This window comes from Erpetoichthys calabaricus, chromosome 17, assembly GCF_900747795.2.
Source record: "Erpetoichthys calabaricus chromosome 17, fErpCal1.3, whole genome shotgun sequence".
In the NCBI taxonomy this organism is placed as follows: domain Eukaryota; kingdom Metazoa; phylum Chordata; class Cladistia; order Polypteriformes; family Polypteridae; genus Erpetoichthys; species Erpetoichthys calabaricus.
In genome coordinates, this window is record NC_041410.2 from 87,128,093 (window position 1) to 87,155,346 (window position 27,254).

The 27,254-nt window shown below is 38.1% G+C and overlaps 1 protein-coding gene across 1 annotated transcript; it reads left to right on the forward strand.

Moving 5' to 3' along the window:
* The first annotated feature begins 267 nt into the window (after window positions 1–267).
* On the forward strand, window positions 268–26,026 carry gatm (glycine amidinotransferase (L-arginine:glycine amidinotransferase)). The gene is made up of 9 exons (XM_028823242.2): window positions 268–399; window positions 3,956–4,183; window positions 8,669–8,864; window positions 11,550–11,740; window positions 14,689–14,826; window positions 17,495–17,659; window positions 19,105–19,168; window positions 21,821–21,937; window positions 23,923–26,026. The coding sequence occupies exons 1-9, from the start codon at window positions 331–333 to the stop codon at window positions 24,033–24,035; spliced, it is 1,281 nt and encodes a 426-aa protein (XP_028679075.1). The 5' UTR covers window positions 268–330; the 3' UTR covers window positions 24,036–26,026.
* The last annotated feature ends 1,228 nt before the right edge of the window (window positions 26,027–27,254 follow it).

The following is a 27,254-nucleotide window of genomic DNA, read 5'->3' on the forward strand; positions in this document are numbered from 1 at the left end:
TACGCTACTTACTGTACATATAAGAAATGGTTTGGCTCAGACAGGTGTTTTCCATGAAAGCAAAGCAGCCCCTTTCCTATTATCTGCACCAGGGTGTGACTTCAGTTCAAGAATGTGCTGTCGATAGCCAAGTGTGATCTCCTTCCTAGCCGCTTTTGAGAACGTCACGTAGCCCAAACTGTTTATAGCAGCCAATGACTAAAGGGCGGGAGGCCTATAAAGAGCAGCGCTAACTCAAATTCGGTTTTACAACTTCTTTCTCCGCAGAGGCTCCCACTGTGAGAGCTTGACAGTGTGACAACATTCCTGCAAACATCCACGTCGAGGACGATGCTGAGAGTGCGCTGCTTGAGAGGAGGTAGCCGCGGAGCTGAGGCTGCTCACTTTATCGGAGCCATGGTTGGTAACAAAAAAAAATATATACTGTATATACATCCATTGGTACACTTTTTTTTTTTTTTTTAAATAGGAGAACCTCAGGACAATCCTCAACTTTCAGCCTAATTTAAATCTGTACATTGCTATCCTGGAGAAATAATGTACTTTGATATAAGTGCGTGATTTTCAGCGAACGTATGTGTTACATTGGGATGGATAAAAATAAGTTTACAGTTGTGAGTGCGCGAAGCCGGCAATTTCAGCACTTAGGAGATTGTACCTAATTTCAATGTGCCATTCTTTTGAGTTAATAAAGTTAATACAACCATTGTAATAATCATAAACTGCATGTCTTTTTCCATATGAACAGCTGTAAACCTACTTTTGCCCACCCCGTATGTGTGTGTGTGTGTATGTATGTATGTATATGTGTGTGTGTGTGTATATAAATATATGTAAGATAAAATTGTTATGGAATATATCTCTTTTGGAAAAAGCAGAATAGAACCCCAAAGAGGAACAATTGTGGAGAAAACAAGAAAGTTTAAGGATAATACAAATACAAGTGACCTTTACATTATATTTGTTAGTTTGATGCAAGTTAAATACTTCTATGCTACTACTTAAATACATCTACAATTTTTTAAAATTATTTTTTTCACAGCAAGCTACAATATTATGCTTTCCCACTTTCATTTCAATGCGCTCTAAGAATCCCCTGACTTTTTTGTGATTTAACTCTTTAAAAATCCATCTTTCAGTGTTTAAACTTTGGTTATCCGTTGCGGTTTCAATTATAACGAATGACAGCAACTGGGTCTTGTGAAGCACCATTATTTATGTACTCTCTCCAGTGTTATAAATGTGAACAAGGGTCGTATTTACCAATTAATTATATTCAAACACCTTAAAATGATCATAAACAAGATCGTTAAAATGGTTTCATTTATTATTCGGGTTTGAAAATGTTAAAATAAAGATCAGCTTGCATTTTATGAGGTATGTTTTAATCCATTTTATATAATAATTTGATTCTAGGTGATACTTACCTATCATATACAATATAATTAAAATAGTGTGCACAATTATAACCACGATGTTTTAAGATACAATTCAAACTTTGAACAAATCCTAATGCTGTAAAACCAATAACAGCAAAAGCTTTTCTGCGCATAAATGGTTTCGAGTTAAACTGCATCATTCTTGGGTTTGTGAGCATAACTTGTGAAATCTGCCATGCAACGTTACATTGATACTAAGAAATCCCCAAACTGCGCCTTTAACGAATGTAACTCCAACACCGTTATCGGCAGGAAAAATGCTTTGCGAGTCCGATTTGGCCTGCTTCATTGCGATTAGCATGAATTATGTTTTAATGCCGAGATTGACCTTTAATCAATTACAATGTAGCTTACTCAGCACGGTTTCTTTCAACTTTTTGTTGGGAGAAATATGAATTAAGGTTACATTTTTTTTCAAAATTAAGTCGATCATTGAATACATTTTTGGTATAAGGATGTGTAAAGTAAATATTTGGGCAGCGTTTTTTTCCCATTATATAATCCGATAGTACAGCTGACTTAAAAATAATACATTGGGCCCTCTGAATTTTCTCCCATATCCCAAGACATGGAGATCGGGTGATTTGGCAGCTCGTACTTTGGAATGCAAGTGTGGGTGTGTGCATGAATATGCCAGACAAGCTGTTGGAATATACTTAAGCAACCACGTTTTCTTATATTGGAATATAAGAATATGAGAAACTACTAAACGGGTAATTAAGAAAATCACTTTACTTAAGTGCCGTTTGGAAAATTTATAATGTGTTCTATGATGAAAATGTTAGTTTCTTTGTTATGATCATTTTAAAAAACAAACTTAACAGTTATGTTAAATTTTCCTTGTCATTTTGTTGGGCAGTTCATCTATTCATCTCTCTTAATCCAGTTCAGGATTTGATGGGTGTATTTTCCTTGCTAACCAGAACTGGATTTGACTAATTTGTCTGTACTTTATTGTGGTTCAAATTCTAGCTCACTCATAGTTTGTGTGAAGCCACATGTTCTTCCTGCGTCTTTGTGGGTTTTCCTGCAACATCCAAAGGTTGTGCAAATTGGGTTATCTGGTGATTCTAAAATGGCCCTACATGAGTGACAGTGGATGTGGGAATGAGTGTGCCTTTCAATGACCTTGCAGCTCTACCCTGATTGATTCTTGACTTGCACACAGTATAAGGTAGGATTCAGTATCCTAACCTGGTCTCACAAATACTGTGGTTTTCTTCCAAATCACAAAACGGGCATGTTTGGTTAACTGCCATTTCAAAGTTGGTATGAGTAATGTGTATGCATAAGTGAGTATGAGCTCCAATGAACAGACGATCAGTCTACAGGCATCAGCAACTCTAAGTGGGCTTGGAAGTGGATTGGTGTATATTTTATTGTTCTTAATTCTATATTATACTTTGTTTAAATAACATTTCTATTTGAAATATTTTATACATTTCAAGGATATTGTTTTAACTTATTTTAGTATTTATGTAATTTTTGTCCTTTGTTTATTGATTTATTATTGATATTTTTTTATTTTATTGTACAGCACATTGGTTTACACTTATGGTGTTTTAAAATTGTGCTTTATAAATAAATTTTGAATTGATGATTTGATTTAATACTTGAATGGACAGCTTCATAATTTATAGTGCAACACCTAAGGCCAGCTGCCTCCCCCCCCCAAAAAAACTGATAAGTAACTTAATGCATCTGCCGATTTCTTTATTATTGCTACTATAAAAGCTTATATGAAAAAAAGCTAATTGTTTTAATGAATATATCTTTCTAATTAAAAGAAAGCAAAATTTTGCTTTCTACAAAAGTGTAAAATTCAAATGTTTAATTTATCTGTGACATTCAGCCACTGTTAATTTACTGTCTAACTCAGTTAAAATAAGCAACACTTGCAGAATGTGGCTGTGGTAGAATCTTGGCATCATGTACAGCTGTGTGATCAGTCACAACTCATTTTAGCAAACAGCTGCTTGTAGCAGTTGATCCATTTGAACTCTGCTGTGAACAACCCATTCATAAGCATGAAACCTAATCAGGACAACTACAGACATCCCATCAAGCTTCTCTGCATGTCAGAAAAGGCTCTTGTTACAATTATAGGCATGAAATACATCATACTTTGTACAGTTTGCAGCCCCAGACATTTAAGCAGTTTAGCAGCACAATGGTTAGAACTGCTGTCCTAGAGTTTGCACATCATGCATTATATCTAAAAGGGGAAGTGTGCACTCCATACACGGTTTCTTTCCAGCCTTATGCGTGATGATCGGCATGTGACCCCAAATTTAACGAAGCTTAATTATTTAATGGATGGCTGAATTTTGTTTTCTGGTTGCTGATGAAATTCAAAATAAAAATAAAATCAGCAATTAATACGTAATATGTGGGTTTATAACATTTTGCACAAAATTATTTTTAAATTGTCTGCTTGTCTGTTCATACAATGAGTGGAACAGAATTTAACTCAAAATTATGTTTTTTTTTTTTTTTTTTTTTTTTAATTCTGTCAGCTTGGCAGAGGCATTGGAAAATGGGTGCAAAGAGCCTTCCAAAGCACCCAGACCTCTGCAGCAAAAATCCAACCAAATATCGCGGAGGAGGATAGTGTATGCAAGACTGCTGACCCTGTGCCTGCTGATTGCCCCGTCTGCTCTTACAATGAATGGGACCCATTAGAAGAAGTTATCGTTGGAAGAGCAGAGAATGCCCGTGTTCCCCCATTTACAGTGGAAGTTAAGGTAGGCCACTTTAAATTCTCTGTAAATTATTATTACTTATTATTTGGGTGACACCTTTATCGAAGATGACTTGCAGCATTTGGGATACAATTGGTTACATTTCACTTTTTTTCAATTGAAGCACAGGCAAGTGAAGTGACTTGCTCATGGTCACACAGTGTAATGAAGGATCTTGAACCCACAGTTTCAGTGTTTGAAATCTAAAGTCCTGAGCCTTAACCATTACTTCATACGGCCTACAAAAATAATTAAGAGAGCATCACAGTTTTCAGAAGAAGCATTTTATCTTTAAATCTAAGTCCAGGTAGTTTAAGTGACAATTGAGGGTCACACTGTGAGGCAGCAGTAGGGGCAGAATATGTGATATTTTGGCCTGAAGTACATAAAATGGATGTTTAGCTATACCACTTTTGGAATGGCAGGGTCAAAATCTAGTTCCATCAGAATTGGCTCAAGTTAATGAAATGACGTTTTTTAAAATGAGACAAAGTGACATCAGACTAGTGTTTCGTCAGAGCCAATGCTTCAAAATAGCAAACACCCCTGGAAAAATCAGTAAATAGCTAAGACTAACTGCCAACATACCGTGAAAGGCAACATATAAAAATAGCATAAATTGAATTAAATTAAATACTGTGACACACTAATTTACATCAATGTTTTCTTTTTATGGTACCTTTTAATAGTGAGTTCTACCACAAAGGCATTTGCAAAGCAGTTACTCCTGTTTTATTCAGCCTGGGTTCATAGGGGCCTATCCCAGCGGCATGGGATTCAAGGCAATAACCAACAGGATATACTGTACATACTCGCATCCACACTCGCTCATACTGGGTCTGTTTGGAGTTGTAATTAATGTAACATTCATGTAAGTGGGATATTGGAAGAATACTAGAGTGCACAGAGGAAAACCCATGCAGACAAAGGGACATGTTGAATGAAACTCCACCGAGACTGTGCTTGGTTTGGGATTTGGGCTGTTAGGCAACAGCAATACCCAGTGCATTTCAGTGCTGACTCCTTTGTAAACCAGCTAAGAATAATATTTATAAATTTAAAGGTATCTAGACTAAGAAAATAGCCTGACGAGATGGAAGGATAGCGGACAAAGGCCAAAAAACATGCTGAAGACAAACAGGTCAAGGGTTATCTGTGGTGCAAACAACTCCATTTGATTCCTATAGGAAGTGTCAATGTGTTGAAATTGAACAGAGTTCTAAATGCTTTAATGCCTACTGGCAAATGTGTAGTGTCAAATATTTAGGACTTTGGACTGTAAAGCAAAAGGTCATAGGGTAACCCTCAGTTAGATTAAGCAGGTTTGATAATGTTATGTTACTATAACGTGTAGTGCTTTGGAAAAGGGTAAATATGGAAAAGCAGTTTTTTCTTTTTAATTTTTAAGTGTATTAACAACACTAGTATAGACGGATGCCTGAGATTCCGGACAAAGCATTACAAAAACTTGAAGCATGAGACAAGGGTGACCATTCAACTTGATTGAGACAGAAAATCAGTGCCCACCAACAATTTAAAAGCAACCAAAATGAGCATCAGCCTGTCCAGCTTTTAGTATCTCAGATGCGTTCTCCCTTTTACCTGTTTAACCAAAGCCCTGTCGGTTGGTCATATCTAGAAAGAGTTTGCAAAGGAAAGGAAGCCAAGTAATATTTTTAAGATCATGAACTGTGATCTTAGCATTTGAGCATGGAGCTGAATTTATGTTATAAATAGAATTTGCTATGGCCAAAGTCATCCCAACTGTAGTGTTGCTTTTTTAAATATTGTAAAAATGGAGCTCTGCCAAGTATTAACACGTGAACAGCACTAAGTTTTGTGTTACTGCAGGCAGCTCTGATGCGTACACCTCTATAACCACATTGGTGTCACTAGACTTGCTGAACAGCAGTAACAACAGGCAGATGCCAGGTACCAGAATCCTGCAGAGGTCTATTGACTGAATCTCTTATTTGTCATTTGCTATTACAGTGATATGAAAAAAATATTTACTCCTTTCCTCATTAATCTGTTTTTGCAGACTTATGACCCTAAATGCTTTCAGGTTTTCAATCTATTGGATAAAAAAAGCACCTGAGTGAACAAATAACACACTTTTTACTTGTGTCATTTATTTGAATGAACAAAGTTATGCAGCACCAACTTGCCTTTTGTGAAAGTGTGTATTTATTTACCCCGTCACATTTATTGTTTGTCAACTTTAGCTGCAATGACTGCAACAGAGAGTACTAAAAGTATCCATTCATCTATTTCCTTGAAACCATTTTCTCTATTTCATGTGAGTATCCAGACAGCATTTGGCACGTGGCAGTTGTGAACTCTGGATCGTGGGCCATCACTTCATAGAGCATATTCATACTTTATTGGTTTAATTATAATATTTTACCTAACATACATGTATTTAGGATGTGAGAGAAAATTGAAAACACCACATAAACCATGCTATGCCAGATTCTTAGAATTGGAAAACAGTTGCAGCAAGCACAGCACCACCACATGGTGCATAATTGAAGAATAACATTTAAAAAAGTTGATTTATTTGTCCATCCATGCATGCTTTAGTTAATGCCATTGTTCAAAAAGCATTTCCTTTCAGTCAGCCAATGTTTCCTCCAATAAACTTGAAAAGCTGTAAGTCTCAATGTAAGTTTAAATTTGGGCAATTCATTTTGGTTAGTTGTGTGGTGTTTATTATCCTGTCATGCAAAACATATCTATTATTCTTAACCTGATTATTATGAATAGCCAATTTTGGATATGAGGCTGCAACCATTCCTCAATGAGATGCTATTATATCCATCCATCCATTATCCAACCCGCTATATCCTAACTACAGGGGGTCTGCTGGAGCCAATCCCAGCCAACACAGGGCACAAGGCAGGAAACAAACCCCGGGCAGTGTGCCAGCCCACCGCAGGGCACACACACACTTGGGACAATTTAGAGTCGCCAATGCACCCAACCTCTTTGGACTGTGGGAGGAAACCGGAGTACCCAGCAGAAACCCACGCAGACACGGGGAGAACATGCAAACTCCACGCAGGGGGGACCCGGGAAGTGAACCCGGGTCTGCTAACTGCGATGCAACAGCGCTACCCACTGCACCACCCGATGCTATTATATTTCAGGGCAAATGTTAGTCCAGGCCCATTAAATTGTTTGGAGATCACTATCAACTTGGCAGTGGGCCTCTGGAATGTTGGAGGACATCCGTACAAAACACGAGGCTAAGGCATCCTAGCTGGCAAATTTTAAAATAGAATCCAAATACTTTATGGTGAATGCTACCTATACTTTTATCTATTTAAGTATTTTCCTTGTCTTGGTTGGGGTAATTGACATGTTATTAGATGTGAACTACCAGAGGGTTTTCTGATAATGAATGAATTGGTCATCCGTCAATTGTTTTTGTCCCGTATATTCCATTACAGGACACAAGACACAAAACAACCCTGAATGGGGTGCCACATGGAATTGAGAAGTTGGATAAAAGTTATGCAATTCAGTCAATCAACACTTGGGAACCTTCTAGAGTCCTTAATGATTGTAAAGAATAATTTGTAAACATAATTATCTTTTGAAATTTCATCCAGATAAGTGATGAACATAGAAGCTTACTGTAAATTAGCTTAGCTACATCATGTGAAAATACACCTCATTCTTCCAGAACTAAAACAATAAATACAAGCTGTTACAGATATTTTAATTTTAATAATTTGTTGCTGCTCTTTGCAAAGTATTGCAGTCTGGCAGAATATGTATGATTCAGGCAATTCAAATGTTTTTGAATTTTATTTTGGCATGAAAAGACACAATAGTTTTATTGATTAGTTGATTATAGAATGTAATTTATTAATATATTGACAGAATGTATCTTAAAATTACTAAGTCAGCCTCTGTCTTCTACAACACCTTTCAAAGAGCACATTATCAGAAAAAGGCTTTGTTCAAAGGAATATTAATTTACAATTAGCATTGCCATCACTATTTATTTTGTAAGGCACTCCATAATAGTCTTTGGGTTACTGTGTTCTGTTGGTTCTGTTGTGCATTTTACATTCAATTCAGTTCAGCCACTTTTTAGGGACACCTGTCTAGGAGGTAGGATCCCCTTTTAAATGCAGCACAGCCTGAATTTTTTTCAGGCAGAATTTAACAAGGTGCTGGAAAGATTTATTGAGAATTTTGGTTCACTTTATCTCACCCAATTCCTGAAAAGTTTCTGCCACATTTTCAAACTATGAATTTCCCATTTTACCCTCATTCCAACAATCCTCCATTGCAGTGGTTCTCAAACTGTGGTCCACAGACCACCAGTGCTACTTTAGTGTAAGTCAAGTGGTCCGCAAGATGACAATCGTAAGGTTAAAGTGACTTACAATTTGCTCTAGATAACACATCAACCTATGTACTCACATAAACCACTTGACTTGATATCATATTAAATCTGATTTATTTTTTTTCCAGGCTAACACCTATGAGAAGTATTGGCCTTTTTATCAAAAGCATGGTGGAGAGAGATTCCCAGAAGAGCATGCGAAGAAGGCAATAGCTGAAATTGAGGAAATGTGCAATATTCTTCGCTTAGAAGGTGTTACAGTTAGAAGGCCAGAGCCTATTGACTGGTCAGTTGAATACAAAACTCCGGATTTCATGTCTACAGGTATGTGACAAAAAAGTTTTGGCTTTTTATTAAAGTCTGTATGCAGAATCATTGCTGTCAAATATGACCTAAGAACGTCCATATCTTCGAGTAGGATGGCTGCCACTTTGTAGTTTGTTTTCTTAATTTATTATTTTCCAAATCCAGTGCCTCAGGGAGTCAGAGCAGGGGGCCAGTCCTGTGTGGGGCTGTTGCAGGCCATAGTTATTCACACACTCAAACTCCCTCATGTGCTCTACCTCTCTGTCTTTTTGTCCCTTAAATCTTAGTTACACTACCTGTTTTCTAGGGAATCATCTCACCCTGGTAGCCATGAAAAATGCCTACACAGCCAAAACTGACAATTCTACAAAGAAGTTATTTTTTGTTAATTTCACCCTTTCTGTTGTCAGTAAAAGCACAATTTTCATAGACAGTGTTTTGTATTCTTTCATCCATTTCATTCTGGGTCAGAGTGCCCTGAAAGTAGAATTCTAATATATTATTGTGATAAGTAGGGATAATCGCAGCCTGTCTTCTCCTAGTCTGTGAAATCACAGTCCCTTATTTGTGCCACCCATTACAAGACAAAAAGACCAAATGATGCCAAAATACATACTGTATGACAAAAAACTTTTATGGAAGAAAATAAAAAATAGGGGCAATTATATTGCATAAACTGAGGAGGAGGAGGAGGTTGGGAGCATGCGCTGATAGAGAATTGCTGCACCCACCACACCACCTGGATTGGGACCCGAGTGAGGCGGGTGACACCTCAGCACCACACTGGAACAGTGGGAGGTTTTATTTTTACAGTGGCTGGAGTGCCAGTCCTGCCACCAACGCCCAAGTTTTCCCTGTAAGTTGGAGGACCTGCTTGTAGGGCTGGAAGCAGATTAACATCATACCCCGGACAAAACCCAACAAAATAAACCGAAAAGGATCAAAATCACATTAAGCAGGTATAGTTGAAATGTGATATGAAGGGCTTCTAAATGTAATTTATTTATGAAAACTTTTCAGTTGTGCATTTTCTTGATTTTTAATTTTATCTGTGGCATCTTCACATTATAATTTTCAGATGATGATGTGGGTTTCCTTTTCCCGAAAAAAAAAAAAAAAAAAAAGTGTATTTTCATGAGAGTAGCACTTTGGTAAATGGTTAATCAAAAACAGCCAAGTAAATATTTCTTATGCTGTCGGTGCAGATTTAAGAGTGTTGGCAGCACACTACAGGACAGTTTTCTTTGGCATATTAGATAAGATTTGGGACTGTGGAGTATCCTATGCAATAAAGTATTGTATACATTTCTTTGTGTGACTCTGAATTGCATTAACTCTTTGAGGGCTGAATATTTTTTCCAAAAAACAATGGTTTCACACAGAAATCAACATAAAACATCTGTTGCTGCATGCTGTGGCTGCCAGTTTGCCAAGAATGTGCATCAGGCTGTCTTTGCGTGGCTGGGACAATGTCGCAGTGCATTGCAATCTGGTTTCTACCTCTTATCATTATTAAGTGGCAGTCCTTACTGGCGAACAATGTCAGTACAACGATTAGCTGGGGACCAATCAGCTGAAGCTGGAACCTCACATTCGTTTTCAATCACTTGTATCAAAATCTGAGTCCGACAAGTCATAGTCCAGTTCAGAGATAATAGGCAAAACGTTGTCCACGGAGTATTTTGCTTTACACATTCGCTTTGATCTCTCGCCAGATGTCAGTGCCATTTCTGCCACTGATTGCGCCTTGCTACTCATGCGAGTGCAGGAAATCTCGGTCATAACTTTCCTTCTAGCAACAAGAGTCCAACTAAAACATAACGGGTGGTTTTGTCACAGTTTACAGTCGATTAGCATCGTCAACTCCTCCTTTTGACAAAAGTCGACATCAGCCCTGAAAGAGTTAAGCAGGTGTGAGAATGGATTAATAGGAAACCAGTAAGAAGGGACAACACCACATTAAGGATGTGGCGGGAGGATTTAAGTCTAACATCCTCATTAGTGAGCATTGTCATGAAGTGCTTTAGAAGTCAGTCAGTTTTACATTTTTACTTGGAAAATGGTTCAAAGTAATCAGTTTTTGCTTTATGTAGAACATTAAGTCACATGCACTATTATACACCAATTTTTAAAATGAGGAGTGGTTAAAGCCATTTGTATTAATGTTAATCTTCTTTCTTCTGTATGTTCACAAGCAACACCTGGATTCATTCTAAATTAAGAACATTATGATAATTGATCTCTGCATCAGTAACAACTCACAATTAAGCTTCTGTTCTTGAGCTCCACAGCTTCTCTCAAATGGCATTGAGCTAGAAATTGTACTGTCATCTGGCAAGATGACAGCTGTTCATTGTTCCATGAGGGCAGATCCAAATTTTTGAATTTCAGTGTAAGCGCAGCTGTTGGCTAGCTATCATTGTCACTGTAGTCTCTAAGCTAAACTGATGCTTTCATAGTCTGCTGTTACATATTCGTCAAAATGTTGGCTGGATGACCCATTTGGCAGGGACTTTTTCTTCTGAATGTGTTTCTGGCAGGTTTAGATCCCTGGTGTACCTGTAGATAAGTTGTATTGGACTGCATTGTGGTCCAGTTTGTCTTCTTGATGTCATTTTCTTCATGAGCCACACAAATCAGTTTAATAACTGATTTTGCAAGGATGTATTTTTAATATTTTCCATGTTTTTTTTTTTTTTAAAGGAATGTATGCAGCCATGCCTCGAGATATTCTACTTGTTGTTGGCAATGAAATTATTGAGGCACCAATGGCTTGGAGAGCTCGCTTCTTTGAATATAGAGCTTACCGACCTCTGATTAAGGAGTATTTCAAATATGGGGCCAAATGGACAACCGCCCCAAAGCCAACTATGGCGGATGACCTCTATGACCAGGTGAGATTTACAGATCTGAACACTCATAGATAAGGTGTACTAGGAAGGGACATTCTGTTAGTGACTCTTCACACCTGAAATAGTGTTAGTGGATTAAAAGTTTCAAAATGGTGTGTTTATTAAATGTAAATAACACAGGAGGGTCTGAACACCGGGAGAATACTAAGTAAAATGGAGCATAGACAGAACCCTGATACCACTTTGCAAGTACACATCCAGAATTTGATTGCTGAATGTCGTTGCTTGTCCTCTTGTCCACCTCGAAAGTACCACCAAGTACACATTTTCTGTCACTCTCCCCATCTCTTTCTCTTTGGCACTACACTGGTCTCTTCTTTATACCACCACACCATTACCCCAACTTTCCTCCTGACCGTAATGATCAAGAGTTATACCACCTTTTGGAAAAAAGACTCCAGGCTTGAAATCCCTTTAGTGGCATTATTTCTGGCTAGTGAACATGAGGTCTTCAACCCTCTCAGCATCCTTCTCTGGTCTCATTCTCTCCTTAAATATACTGCTCAAAACATTTAAAGGAACACTTTTTAATCCGAGTATAGCATCAAGTCAATGAAACTTGTGGGCTATTGATCTGGTCAGTGAAGTAGCAGGGGGGCTTGTTAATCAGTTTCAGCTGCTTTGGTGTTCATGAAATGAACAACAGGTGTACTAGAGGGGCAGCAATGAGATGACCCCCAAAACAGGAATGAATGGTTTAACAGGTGGAGGCCACTGACATTTTTCCCTCCTCATCTATTTTGTCACTCGTTTTGCATTTGGCTATGTTCAGTGTCACTACTGGTAGCATGAGGTGATACCTGGACCCTACAGAGCCGGCACAGGTAGTCCAACTTCTCTAGGATGGCAGGTACTTCAATATGTGTCATTGCCAGAAGGTTTGCTGTCTCTCCCAGCACAGTCTCAACGGCATTGAGGAGATTCCAGGAGACAGGCAGTTGATCTAGGAGAGCTGGACAGGGCCCCTCATAGAAAGTCCTTAACCCATCAGCAGGACTGGAGGCACAGGATGAGCACTGCCAAAGCCTACAAAATGACCTCCGGCAGGCAGGCAGGCCACTAGTGTGAATGTCTTTGACCAAAAAAATCCGAAACAGACTTCATGAGGGTCCTCTAGTGGGCCCTGTGCTCACTGCCCGGCACTGTGTAGCTTGATTGGCATTTGCCATAGAATGCCAGAATAGGCAGGTCCACCACTGGCGCCCTGTGCTTTTCACAGATGAGAGCAGGTTCACCCTGAGCACATGTGACAGACGTGAAAGGGTCTGGAGAAGCTGTGGAGAATGTTATGCTGCCTGTGACATCGTTCAGCATGACCAGTTTGGTAGTGGGTCAGTGATGGTATATCTGGGGAGGCATATCCATGGAGGGACGTACAGACCTCTACAGGCTAGAGAACGACACCTTGACTGCCATTAGTTATTGGAATGAAATCCTTGGACCCATTGTGCTGGTGCAGTGGGTCCTGGGTTCCTCCTGGTGCACGACAATGCCTGGCCTCATGTGGCGAGAGTATGCAGGCAGTTCTTGGAGGATGAAGAAATTGATACCATTGACTGCCCCACACACCTCTGGGTGGGACTTTATGTTTCGGTCCAGTGCTGCCCTGGTCCAGATCTGGAAGGAGATCCCCCAGGACACCATCCGTCGTCTCATTAGGACGTTGTCAGGCATGCATACAAGCATGTGATGGGGCCCATACAAACTACTGATTACCATCTGGAGTTGCTGCAATGAAATTTCGGCCAAATGGACGAGCCTGCCTACCGTATCATTTTTTCACTTTGATTTTCAGGGTGTCTTTGAATTCAACCCTTTGTAGGTTGATCATTTTCATTTCCAGCAAGCGATTTGGCATCTTTTCGTTCCTAACACATTACCATACCAGTCCATAGCAGTAGAGATAGTCAGCAGGATTTTTTTTCCCATTGAGATCTGATGTGTTTTCAAAGTGTTCCTTTCATTTTGTTGAGCAGTTTTATAAGGTTCTTATAGTCCTAGAATGACTGTCCCGGGGATACCTTGAAAGGATGTACTTCTCCTACAGACGCCCAATTGCTTTCTTTTCTCAGTGTTGATCTTTCTCAGCCCTGAAGGTGTCACACGGGACTTTTCACAGCCCCCTTGTCAATATGGTGGTACAATTGTCTCTGGTAACCTCTTGCCAGCCAGGCCCCCTTCACCAGAACCTGACGATAAGTCTAAGAAAGACCTGGACATAACAAATTCATCATCTTCCACAGCCACTAGGCCTGAATTTAAATAAGCATCAGTAGAATGAGGTTGAACAAGCTTGAGTAGTAATCTATAAACAACTACTTTACTTTACTTTCACTCTGCTTAGCCTGGTGAGGGTCATGGCCCCAAGTTGCTGAGATGGACAAACCTGATCCTATGTAACCTTTCATTTCCTCCAGAGATATAATACTTCTATCTTGTCTATGTCACACATTGAAGATTATGTGAGCCAGCCGTCCTCTTCAACACCAGTCCCATTAGAATTTAGGCTTTTCTGAGCACACTTAGCGTTAGATGAAGCTACATAATACATCGACCACTCAAAATAGTTCAGTATTTGCAAAGCCCACTGGTATGTTGTTCATATAAGCTACGGTATCTCAAACAGTCTATGTGTAATTTGTAAATGGATATGAATAAAACTATTAGCTCAATAAATGAATACAATATTCACCTTATGCTGGCCATGAAGTATTTCTGTAACCATTTAAATAATTCATGAGTATCTTGAGGCTCCTTCACTTTGTTTTTGTTACAGGCAGAAATTTTGTTGTTCTGCTTTGTATTGTAATAGTGTTTTCAGTTTCAGTGTGTTTCCTTCTGCTTGTCTCTTACTTTGTTAAAATTGTAAGCACAATTCACAAAACAGAAACCAATCTTTATGAATTTAACAATTTGCTTTAATCCCTCAGGAATATCCCATCCGTACAGTGGAAGACAGACATAAGTTGGCTGCACAGGGGAAGTTTGTCACCACTGAGTTTGAGCCGTGCTTTGATGCTGCTGATTTTATTCGGGCCGGTAGAGACATTTTTGTACAAAGGAGCCAGGCAAGTCTTTATACAGCACAGCAAGTTAGGTACATTTACTGGGCTGTTATTTTACTGATGGACTTAAAGTCCTATCTTGTGACAAGAGGAAGGGTAATGCCAGATGTGTCCAAATTGGTGCAGTTATTTGATAAAATGTGGAAGGGAGGTACGGTATATACAAAAGGTGTGTAAAATACATTGTGAACTAAAGAAAACAAAGACCCTCCTCCCAATTTAAGCCTGCTTCAAATGTTGTTGAACGCCTAACTATTAAGTTGGCTTGCTCAGTTAACTACCTTTAAAACTACAGTCAAACATTCCTTATCTAACCTCCTACCTCTCTCAATGCTGGCATTTTCCTCCAAGCTTTTCACTTTAACTTCACACTGTTCTGCCAACTTCAGGCTCCCCTGTGTCTCCTATCATGAAGTGATTTTAAACTGTATTCTAGAGTCATTCTCAGCAAAGTCCTGGAGTCACAGATTGGTGTTTGGGGCTGCACTACTCTTTTCTTACATGGATACCAGGGTAGAGCATCACCTGGTAGCTCCTGCACTCCAGGGCAACCCCTGAGCGTCAAGTTGTCCTTAACTGGTCATCCTGATGGCTTTCAATGCTCCCCACTATTATAAAGGGACAATGTGATCTCACATGTTCTTGCACTGGGAAAATGAATCCTGTAAGGGTGAAGATGATGTTCCAACCTCTTATCTTCTCTACATAGCCCTAGTTTGTCTCTAAAGACAAGGTTAGGCACCCCTGGGGGCAGCTGTGCTAATATGATTTTCCTGCTTTCTGTTGCCCTTACACAGCACCCAACATACACACAGGGAGTGTCACTCTGCATTCCATTAATATTACTGGGAGAGAAGAAAGGATTCTGATCATACTTCTGTACAGTTTGTATGCCTGAGGAAAAGAGAATTAGGACAACTCTGGTAACATCACCAGGACTATCTCGTACCAAAGTTATTAATTGGGGAAGAATTAGCGTCTGATGTGTGACATTCAAAGACTGTATCATTTCTCATCTTTAGCAGTGATACGGTTGTGCGGAGGAGAGTGAAAAATAACATAAATGTGGTAAAGTTGGTCAAAACCCAAAGGGTCTTCAAGTTCAACTATAAATATAAAGCAATGGTTTAATTAAAATAAAAAAAACAACAATAGTCAATGTAAAAAGAGAGAGAGCTGATATGACCTAAGCACGTCAAAGTCTTTGAGTAGGATGGCTGCCACTTTGTAGTTTTTGTTTTTTTAATTTATTATTTTCCAAATTCAGAGCAGGGGGCCAGTCCTGTGTGGGGCTGTTGCAGGCCATAGTTATTTACACACTCAAACTCCCTCATGTGCTCTACCTCTCTGTCTTTTTGTCCCATAAATCTCAGTTGCACTACCTGTTTTCTAGGGAATCATCTCACCCTGGTAGCCATGAAAAATGCCTAAACAGCCAAAACTGACAATTCTACAAAGAAGAGTTATTTTTGTTAATTTCACCCTTTCTGTTGTCAATAAAAGCACAATTTTCATAGACAGTGTTTTGGATTCTTTCATTCATTTCATTCTGGGTCAGAGGGCCCTGAAAGTAGAATTCTAATATATTATTGTGATAAGTAGGGATAATCGCAGCCTGTCTTCTCCTAGTCTGTGAAATCACAGTCACTTATTTGTGCCACCCATTACAAGACAAAAAGACCAAATGATGCCAAAATACATACTGTATGACAAAAAACTTTTATGGAAGAAAATACAAAATAGGGGCAATTATATTGCATAAACTGAGGAGGTTGGGAGCATGCGCTGATAGAGCATTGCTGCACCCATCACACCACCTGGATTGGGACCCGAGTGCAGCAGGTGTCACCTCTGCAATTAAAAAATGTCTAGATACTGTTGGCATCAACTTGAGAAGACCACATGAACCTTAGCTTAGTGTAAAATTGTTGTTGCAGTCCTGACTTAAACAACAAATAACACAATGAATAAATTAATGGTGCTACTTATAAGATACTCATTGCTATACTTCTTATGCGTGGATTTGCCGCCAGCCACCTTTGGATTTACTATTGTGATAAACTTCACACAGCGCCTTAGTATTTTACTTGGGTGTGTCCTTATAGGCTAGGTCAAAGAAAATTGCCTTTATCTTAGGCTAAGTTGGGTAGAGAGTTAATCCCAGAAGGAAATTTGTTTTCAGCAGGAAAGTATTAAACATAAAACATTACACAGATAGTGTGTCTTGGCTTATTTGCTTCTAAGTAACAACCAGTTTTATTGTATATGAACACACACTCAAGCTTTATACAAGGAAGAATAATTACCTTTAATAGTACACAATAAATCAGAATGCAGCAGCATCCCTCCAATTAACAGAATTTGAAATGCTTATAGCTTTGGGAATAAAAGAGTTTCAATTCTGTTGCTCTTTATCCTTGGGAACACAAATCTTGGACTGGTTAGTATGTTGTGTAGCACAGTTAAGTAAAAGGTTTGTGGCCAAGTGAGCTTTACACAATTACAGGGTCATGAACCAGTTTGTTTACTGCGTTCAAAGGTACCCAGAAAGTCCAGTAGGAGATCCTGCTCAAAACACATGCTGAATGCAGGAGATGGATGTTAGGCTTTCATAAATCTGGGACTTTGCTGCATATCCTGAGAGTATATATATATTTCTTTTTATATACAGGTTACAAACTACATGGGCATCGAATGGATGCGTAGGCACCTTGCTCCAGATTACAGAATACATATCATTTCTTTCAAAGACCCTAATCCGATGCACATTGATGCCACTTTTAACATTATCGGGCCTGGACTGGTACTTTCTAACCCAGATCGCCCGTGTCATCAGGTAAGAAATTCTGCATCTTCTAAAGGTCAGATGAATTTTATAATATATGGTATGGGAAGGAAAGAGAGAGGTGTTTGTAATTTAGCAATTTAAAATAAGGTCAGATGAATTTTATAATATATGGTATGGGAAGGAAAGAGATAGGTGTTTGTAATTTAACAATTTAAAATAAAGCCTTCTATTTTTGTTCTGTGTGTCTAATACCAGATCGTTCTTTAACTGACTTTGCAGACTTTACCTTTAAACAACACAATGTATGTCTCCTAGCTTCTATCTCCAATGCTTTATATTTGCCCTCTCTGCCAGTAAGCCTTGCCCACCAATTGCATGCCTATTTCTAGACTGAACTGGCATGCAGCACAGGGCAACCTTTTTTTTTTAACCTAGTTCCAGTTTTCTCACAGGGGCACTCTGAATCACTTGCAGAATCCTAAGAGTGTCAGTGCTTGGACCAGCACACAGATGACCTCATGCATATATTTTAAAGGACAGTTGCTTCTTTATAGCCACTGACTCTCAACAATTGGAAGCAGAGTGAAATCTTTCCAAAATATTGGTCCTCTGCTGCCCTCTGCTGACTTAGAGGAGCAATATCACCTTTATGCTTATCTGCTTTTGGTGCCTCATTAGTTTCCCTTCAGAAGTAACTTATACACAAAAATGTTTCTCACTGCCCTAGATGGCCACATTTACCCAATGTAGTTTTCAGTTACCACTGTGTGGTGGTCTCTCAGTGATTTAATTATGCTTGGCCTTTCCCAGTCCAATAGTTTCTTGGTGTCCTTTCAACACGCAGGTGAGAGGTTTAGTAACGTGACTTTTTGTAGAACTACAAATTATACACATTAATGCCCATTAAGGTGTGTCATTCAAATTTGACATTTTCTAAAGAAAGTTATAAAAGTTTTGCTACTTTTTTTAGTAACAGAAAATTATGACATTTTGGCAGTCTGTTTTGGCCACTCAGTACTATATATTCATTTCTTTGTGTTGAACCAAACAGTGTTGAATTGGTAAGGGCTGCTGCTCTTCAACACCAAGAACCTGTGTTTGATCAAATTTTCTGTATGTCTTAGTGGGCTTTCAAGAGGCATTCAAGATGTGGTAATAAGGATAACTGATAGCTCTAAATAAGTCTGGTATGCATGAGTATATGCACCAGTGAATGTAGTTTATGCCAGCTTGGCATGGTTATTGCCTTACATATCAAGACTGCAAAAACAGATTCTGATTTAGTATGACACCCACACATTGTCAGACATGTTGTATCTGACTAAATGCTTTCAGAAAATCAAACAAATTCTTTGTGCACCCATCTGTAAAGTTGATCTTCAATAAATATTTAAAACTGCAGAACTTTTAAACCCTATTCATTTTGATTTTTTCTGCTGCTTCTTGAGGCATCTTCACATAAAGTAATTAATTGCTGCATGTCTTGTTTTCAGATTGAGATGTTCAAGAAAGCTGGCTGGACTGTGATCCGTCCTCCAATACCTCTGATTCCAGATGGTGAGTTGTTACTTGTATTATATGCTGCAGTAACTTTTGTGATTTTCTGTACCATGTTCTACAAATGTGCAAAACCTTCTCAAAATGTTCAAAATAACTGGATCTATTAATGTTTTTTATTCAGCTGCATCATTTCTTACAGGCAGCTTTCAAATCATAAATGCACAGCACAACTATGGTGGCATTTATAAATAAAGTCCGTGTATTTTGCAGTTCAGTACACAGTTAGGACACCTGCCAGCATATACTATTAAAAACAACCTCTTTACATTAAATAATTAAAAAATTATTTTTTTTTGGGCATTACCATATTTATTCTTGTTAATTGCAGCTATTACAATGGAGCACATCAAAGTCAAACTATGAAGGGCTTGAATGTCTAGGAACAAAAGCAGACTCAAGAACCCTTCTTTTTTTAAATAATGTCCATTCAAAACACTATTTACAATACTGAATAAAAGACCATCTAAAGGAAATAAATCTCTCCTAACGGGTTTACGATGGGACCCGGTTTATACTGTTTTTATTAAAACAGTACATAAAAATAGCAGTTTTTTCCTGGTAATTGTTTATTGGTAATCCATCTTTCTATAACATACCTACTCTACTCTTTCTAATCCAATATTTGAAGTAATGACTTTATATTGTCTTTCGTTATCTCTCTTTCTCTCTCTGTATAGGCTGAATTTAAAGACCTAACCTCTTTCAATATTCTCCAGTCACAATATTTAATTGGAACTTGGTTATTTTCAAGTGTGATAAATTCATTTTCTTAATATTTGTTTCTTGGTACAAACCCTTACACAATTAGTTTGTTGAAATGCTAATTGGGAAATAGACAATCCACATTTTCACTGACAAATCTCCATCCATACATCTTCCAACCCGCTGAATCCAAACACAGGGTTACGGGGATCTGCTGGAGCCAATCCCAGCCAACACAGGGCGCAAGGCAGGGAACCAATCCCGGGCAGGGCGCCAACCCACCACAGCGGACACACAAACACACCAAGCACACACACTAGGGCCAATTTAGAATCGCCAATCGACCTAACCTGCATGTCTTTAGACTGCGGGAGGAAACCGGAGCACCCGGAGGAAACCCACGCAGACACGGGGAGAACATGTAAACTCCACACAGGGAGGACCCAGGAAGCGAAGCCAAGTCTCCTAACTGTGAGCAGCAGTGCTACCACTGCGCCACCGTGCCGCCCCAAATCTCCACTTTTAGGAAAAAATATTACAAGTATTGTATTGTGCACCACAGAAAAACATGAAATTTTAATTTTTTTCCCCTTTGATTCATTAGTCCCACTAATGTTAAAAGTTAGCTTTGTAGGTTGTTGGTAAGCATGTTCTCTTTTTGACCAGACTATCTGTGATAAGTGTGAAGTAGACAGTCACAGCAGGGTGGGTATAAACAGGTAAGAGTGAGGAGTTGGTGGTTGGAAATTCCCTGAACTAATTTCTTATGATGAAGAACCTGGCCAGCTAGCCTAGAAGCTCATATCCTTGGGCTCACGTCCCAGGGTGTGAAGGAGTTGTTTTAGGATGCCCAAAATGGGTTCTTAGTACTGTATTCCTTAAACATTTTTAACTAACTTAATTAAACATATTTGCTCTTTCTCAGTCTAGAACCAGAAAAATCCACAAAGTGCTTGATTTACTTTTGTAAAAAAAACATTTCAATAAACTTGGACATTTTACATACGGGTCATTTTAAAAAGCACTCAAGATTACAATACGAAGTAATAAGAAGACATATGACTAAATAAGTGAATCGTGTGGGGGCCAAAATTACTGCACAGTACTTGCTGTCGGAGTCATGGTTGCAATAAATAAAAAAACCGTTACTTGCTTACTTCCAGTGTGCTGTTCATGAATTACAATTTTAAAAATGTTTTAGTTAAATAGGTCTACGAACATTGATATATTTAAGACAATTCAGGGTTGTGGGAGCTGCAGCTTACACTGAAAGTGCCGTGATCCAGGTAGGGTCCACTGTGTGTGTGTGTGTGTATATATGTATAAATATGTTTATACATGTATATTGTGTGTGTGTGTGTGTGTATGTCGGCTCCAGCTTCCCCATGACCCTGCTCAGGATAAAGTGGGCTATTAAAAATGCACCATAAATACAGTATATAGATTTAAATGGCAGCATATTTTTTGGTAAAAGACTATTATTCTCCTCCCCTTCTCTTTCATAACAATAACAAAGTGAGTAAGTACTGTGATTTAACAACAATGCACATCTTTTAAAGTAATAAAACACTGTTTCTGAAGTTACATACAACCAGGACATTTAATTAAACAAGAAATTAAATTCAAGGTTGGCACATGCCTCTGGTTATGTAAATATTTAGAGCACCAACCTGTGATGACACCCGTGTTTCAAAACTCAGTACCGGGGATTTTAATCTGTTCAGATTTCACTGCTGCCTTATTGTGTCTTCTCCCACCTGTGAACTTGTCACGAAACCTGGAAGTGCTTCTTGATGTCACCGTGAACAAGCATCTCTATAAATGCAATACCTGAATAAAGGGATCTTAGGGAGTTATTCATGACAGGTGGCACAATATACCGCAATGCAAAAACTAAATTAAACTTTGTGATTAACTTTACCTCTTTTCTTCATCCTTCGCACACAGATCACCCACTGTGGATGTCTTCCAAGTGGCTGTCAATGAATGTCTTGATGTTGGATGACAAACGTGTTATGGTAGATGCCAATGAAACCAGCATTCAGAAAGTGTTTGAACAGCAAGGTGAGCTTTTGCCCTTTTTTTTTTATTATTACATTGCTTCCCTTGTACTGTTTTAATTATTTGTTAGGGTGCTCTCTTTGTGGGTTTACTTCTGTTGTCCATACAACAAAGAAAACAGTACATAGTAATGAAAAGTAATGACAGTCCACATTGATAGCCTGAAAAATGAAGCTAATTACCACGGCCATATGTGAAGCCCACAAGAGCTATTTTCACTATACAAATGACAACAAGCATCTGTCTGAATTTATTAAGCTCTAATGTGTTCAAATGAAACAAACACAAAATATGCAGAAAGTTAATATGCCAAAGATTCCAGATATATATAAATAGATAGGTTGCAAAAAAAATCAATAGGTGGGCTTTGGTAATTCTAATAGATGTCAAAAGAGTTGAAAATCTTACTGTGCTTCCAGGAAAGAAAATAGCTGTCATAATGTCACTGATTAACACACGTGATCATGGTGACTATATCAGTGTGTGAGTACACCCTACAGTGGATTCATGTTAGCCACTTTTGAGAGTAGCTCGGTGATGTCACTCCACCTGCTAACCCAGAACCTCTTCTCAGTTTTAGTTTATACTAAATTAAGACTATTTATTAAAACAGTCCCTTTAGCAATTCAGTGGCTTTGGAGAAAATTGAGGGTCTGCCTGAGTTCATCAGTACTTCTGCAGATGGTGCAATCTCATCTAGCCCCTTAATGGACATTACACCAAATACAAGAAGACAATGTGCTTGTTGAGCTGCACATTGTCTTTAAATCATGCAGACAGCAACCAAACCAAGAATTAAGCCTGCATCCTTGGTGATATTTCAGCGGTACTAAGCACGCTGCAAGCGTTTCTCTTTAAGAACATAACACATCTTAAATCGCATCTTTTTTTCAATTCTTTCCAAAATCCACTTTCCTTAACCTGGTATTCATCCTTTCTGTTTTAGTAGCTTTATATAAAAATACAGTACAATGTCTCAGAGCTGGGTTTAGAGTCTCTTCCAGTTCGGTTTGTCCAGCCAGACTCATCCAAGTGTCTTCTGTCTGGCAAAATGCTGATCCCGTCACTCCCTCACCTCCCCTTGTGTTCTTCTGGCAGTGAATCAAGAGGTTAATGGAATACTCCACTCAAATTTTTTTTTTTTTTTAAATACTGAATTTTACTTACCCAATATATTTTTTTAATTATGACCGAGAAAAATTTTAATCACATTTTCATGGAGAATGAAAATAAATAAAATGATATAATGCAAGCCAATGGCGAACAACGCTGTACAACAGCAAATATGAAAAACATCTATGAGGGTGCAGTTGGAATCCTCATTTTGCATAATCACGTCATCTATCCAGCCATTTGCTCATAACATGCAAATAAAAAAAAATGGTAAAAATACCATTTAAAAAAAATACTTCTAGAAAAATCCACACACATAATGGACAGGAAACACAAGTCATGAAACTCTTCAGTTCAAAAAGTCAGTCCCATGTGACTTTTGTTCATGGTTTATAATGTGCATTGACTTTTCTGGAAGTTTTTAACAATATTTTAGCAACATGCATATATTTTGCATGTTGTGAGCAACTGGATAACGGACATGGATTATGCAACATGTGAATTTTGTTTTTTCTCTCCATGGACGTTTTCATATTGTTTGCCATTTACTACGTTGGTCACCATTAGCCTGTATTATATTATAAACATTTTTATCTTCATGCTCCATGAAAACATGATGAAACATTTTTTATTGGTCATCACCACCAAACACATGAGGTAAGTATCATATACAAAATATAGTTTGTGTGTAGAATATTCCTTTAAGGGTGGGAAGAAGCCAAATGGTATTGGAAGTATTTATATGCTCCTGGAGAATCTGGATGAAGTAGTGAAAACTGATAATATACTGTATACAGGACAGCATATCTGGTGAACTGTAACTGTAAAGGTGATTGAGCTTCAGGTTTTAAGTTTTTTTTTTTTTTTTTAATTAGGGATAAAAACCATTAAAGTGAATATTCGGCATGCAAACTCTTTGGGAGGAGGATTTCACTGCTGGACATGTGATGTCCGTCGCCGAGGCACCCTGCAGTCATACTTCAACTGACCCAGACAAAACGAGGAGGCTTCATTCTGCTTTTACAGCTGTTGAAAAAAATTACCAGAGATGATTTCTATTTTGCCAAAAATTGCTGCATGAGCTGTGATGTGAAAATTTAATATTCTTTCTCATTCTAAAAGCTCCTTGCCTGATTTCACTCCTTGGTCCACTGATTGTGGACGTCTGGCTGGCTGCTTGGAAAGTTCTGGTCAAGCTGATTTCATTTTTTTTTTCCTGATCAACATTTCTGATTATTATCTCAGGAATATACACTTCAGTATCACTCCTGGCTGTTGAAATGGGACCTTTTAACGCTATTTATCTGCCTTTTGTGTTCATTTAGAAGAAATGAAGGTAGCAAATTGTAACGTGTATTCCCTTTGGTCATACTGTTTTGTCTCTTTTCAAGAAATTTACAAACAGGCCCCAGTGTCATTTTATAGGTGCAAACTACATCATGTCTTTAACTGCATTTCTAAGGTCTATATTATATTTTTACCTGTATTAAGTATCAGTATCATTTTTAATTTAACTATTTTTTTTTAAACCTTGGACTTAAAACTTTTTTATCCTTTATTTTATACAAATTTTTTTTTTCTCTGAAATGCCCCATGTCATATTTAACAAGCTCTTACCTTCTTACAACTTCAAAAGGCAGCTATGTGCCTAGAGTGTACGTTTTCTAAAGATGTCAGAGAGAGAAAGCAACAAATCCTGTCCATCAAATCGTAAAGTCCTGCTTCTTCCAGAATCTTGGATTGAGCAAATTTGTTTTAAAGGGAAAACAGCAGCAGTTAAAGCCCTTCCTCAGCTTTCAGGCTGCTTCTTCTGCTGAACATCTAAGGGACTACAGGAGCAACAGGGTATGCTGGGCTTGTATTAGAAGATTGATGTGTGCTTTTCCTTAAGAGATGTTATGAAGGTTGTCAATGATACAGTACTTCATCTGGTCAGGGAATTATTTATCAGTTGTCAATGCCTAATACAACCACCATAACAGAAAGCTGTGGTGTATCCCTGTGAGATACCTGTACCACATTTCAAGTACCTCAATGCGGTCTCAAAATCCCAAGCTTTTCATCTCATTATAAGTAATAAACTCATCAATCATAATGAGAAACTTCCATCCTGCTTCTCCCACCTGTAATCTCCATTTGCTCATCAAAAACATACACAGTAAAGCATAAATCAGACCCTTACACTGTATACTGTTTTAGTTTGACTATAGCATTCCGCTTACCCAGCCAGGTACATGAATTTTCTTGTTTGTTTCTCCACTTTTTTTTGTGTGAGCATATTTATTATTGGTGATCAAATCACTTAATTTATAAAAAGCAAAAGACAATCCCATGTTTGAGATGGCTGACAAGTTTGACTATAGGCCAAGATCTAGATATGGCGGTACTACCTACCTACTGCATTTAATACATTTGATGCCTATTAAATGAAATGGCAAGTTATGAGCCTACAAAATAGAAATAGTTTAAACAAACTTTGCCTTTTCTCATCCATTTTAAATAGATAAACAACTAAACCTGCAAGACAATGAACCAATTCAAGTGTTAATTTTCCCTCCTGATGGCAGTAGGTTAAACTGCTTTAAGTCTTAAAATTACAAGTGCAATTACTAAATCTGTATTGAAAGCTGTTACTTTACAACACATCTTCCTATTTAAGTTTGATTCAGACCGAGATTGTTTATAGTCTAGGAGAAACATGACGTTTGTTGGATTGGCCATGCAGAATGTAACTGTTCCCTGCTTGAACATTGAGTTCATGTGCCATTTTAGGACGTGGTATGAGAAGTCCAGTCCAGTAGCAAAACTGCTTATCCGGAAGAGTGAAAAACTTGTAGTAGTACTGCACAAACCACCAAATCACAACATTTTGTAGTGCATGCCAATGTTTTTGCTGATAGGGACTGGTTTAAAAAATATAAAATATTTTTATCTGGTTGCAATTTAAAAAATAAATGATGCCATCCTGTTTAATAACAATCCTTGTCATGCTTTCTTTTTTCTGTGACATACATGAGAAAACTGTCTTGTTAGATTTTTTTTTTTTGGTCTAATTATTTGTGGTGTAATGTTTTGCAGTGTTGTCTCATATTTTGTTTTTATTTGTTTTACCATTTGCTTAATCCATTCTCAGGGCAACTGAGAGCCAAAGCTGATGCCACGAGTATTTGACAAGAATAAACAACACAGAGTCCCCTCCAAAAATATTGGAATGGCAAGGTTAATTCACTTGTTTTTACGACACACTGAAGACATTGGGGGTTGAGATCAAAAGGTGAATGTGAGATGAGAGTGAAGAATTTCAGCTTTTGCTTTCTGGTATTAACATCTAGATTTCTAAACAAAGCATCTTTTGCAGCAGTCCACCCAATTTTTTTGAACGAAGAGGAAAAGAAAGTAAATAACATTTAAAATTTGGTTGCATATCCCTTGCTTGCAATAACTGAATTAAGCCTGCAACTCATTGATGTTGCCATATGGTTAGTTTCATGTTTTGTTTGGGCATTTCAAGGATACAGTTGTTGGTCTATTCATGAGGGGATAGTTAAGGTTGAGTTAAGGTCTGGTGATTGCCTTGGTCAGTCTAAAGCCTTACACTTTTGTTCCCTTGATAGCTTATTGTTAAATTGGCAGTGTATTTTGGATCATTGTCTTGCTGCATGCTGACGTTCCTCCACATTATCAGCAGCAGTACAGAGCAGTCATAGGTTCTCCACTGAGGTTAAGGAAGCTGTATAGACCTGGAATTGGGAGACGAGGAATGAAGAAGTTAGTCTTCCTTTAGGTCGATACACTTCTTGTATCATTCCACTATGTGGAGAAGTGATGAAATTATTATATGCGTCTGCTCACAGTTACTGGTATTGAAGAGTAAGTTTAACTTTTGATTTTCCCTCGTAAAAATGATAAAGCTTATCAGATCCATTCACCCTCCAAACCTGTCAACAACCCCATTTTACCCTGTTTTCAGAGATGGATGGATCCAGCCGAGGGCATGTCATAAAGAAATGTACAAGAAAGCAATAAATGCACATCTACACAAACATGTATATATAGTACACATACCCGAATGTATACTGTACCTGCATTCATATGTACAAAAATATGCACAGGTACTCGCGTATATACGTACCTACATAAGTATGCATACATTCCCATAAATCCACATTGGCACATACTGTACTTATACCTCCATAACAACGATTTC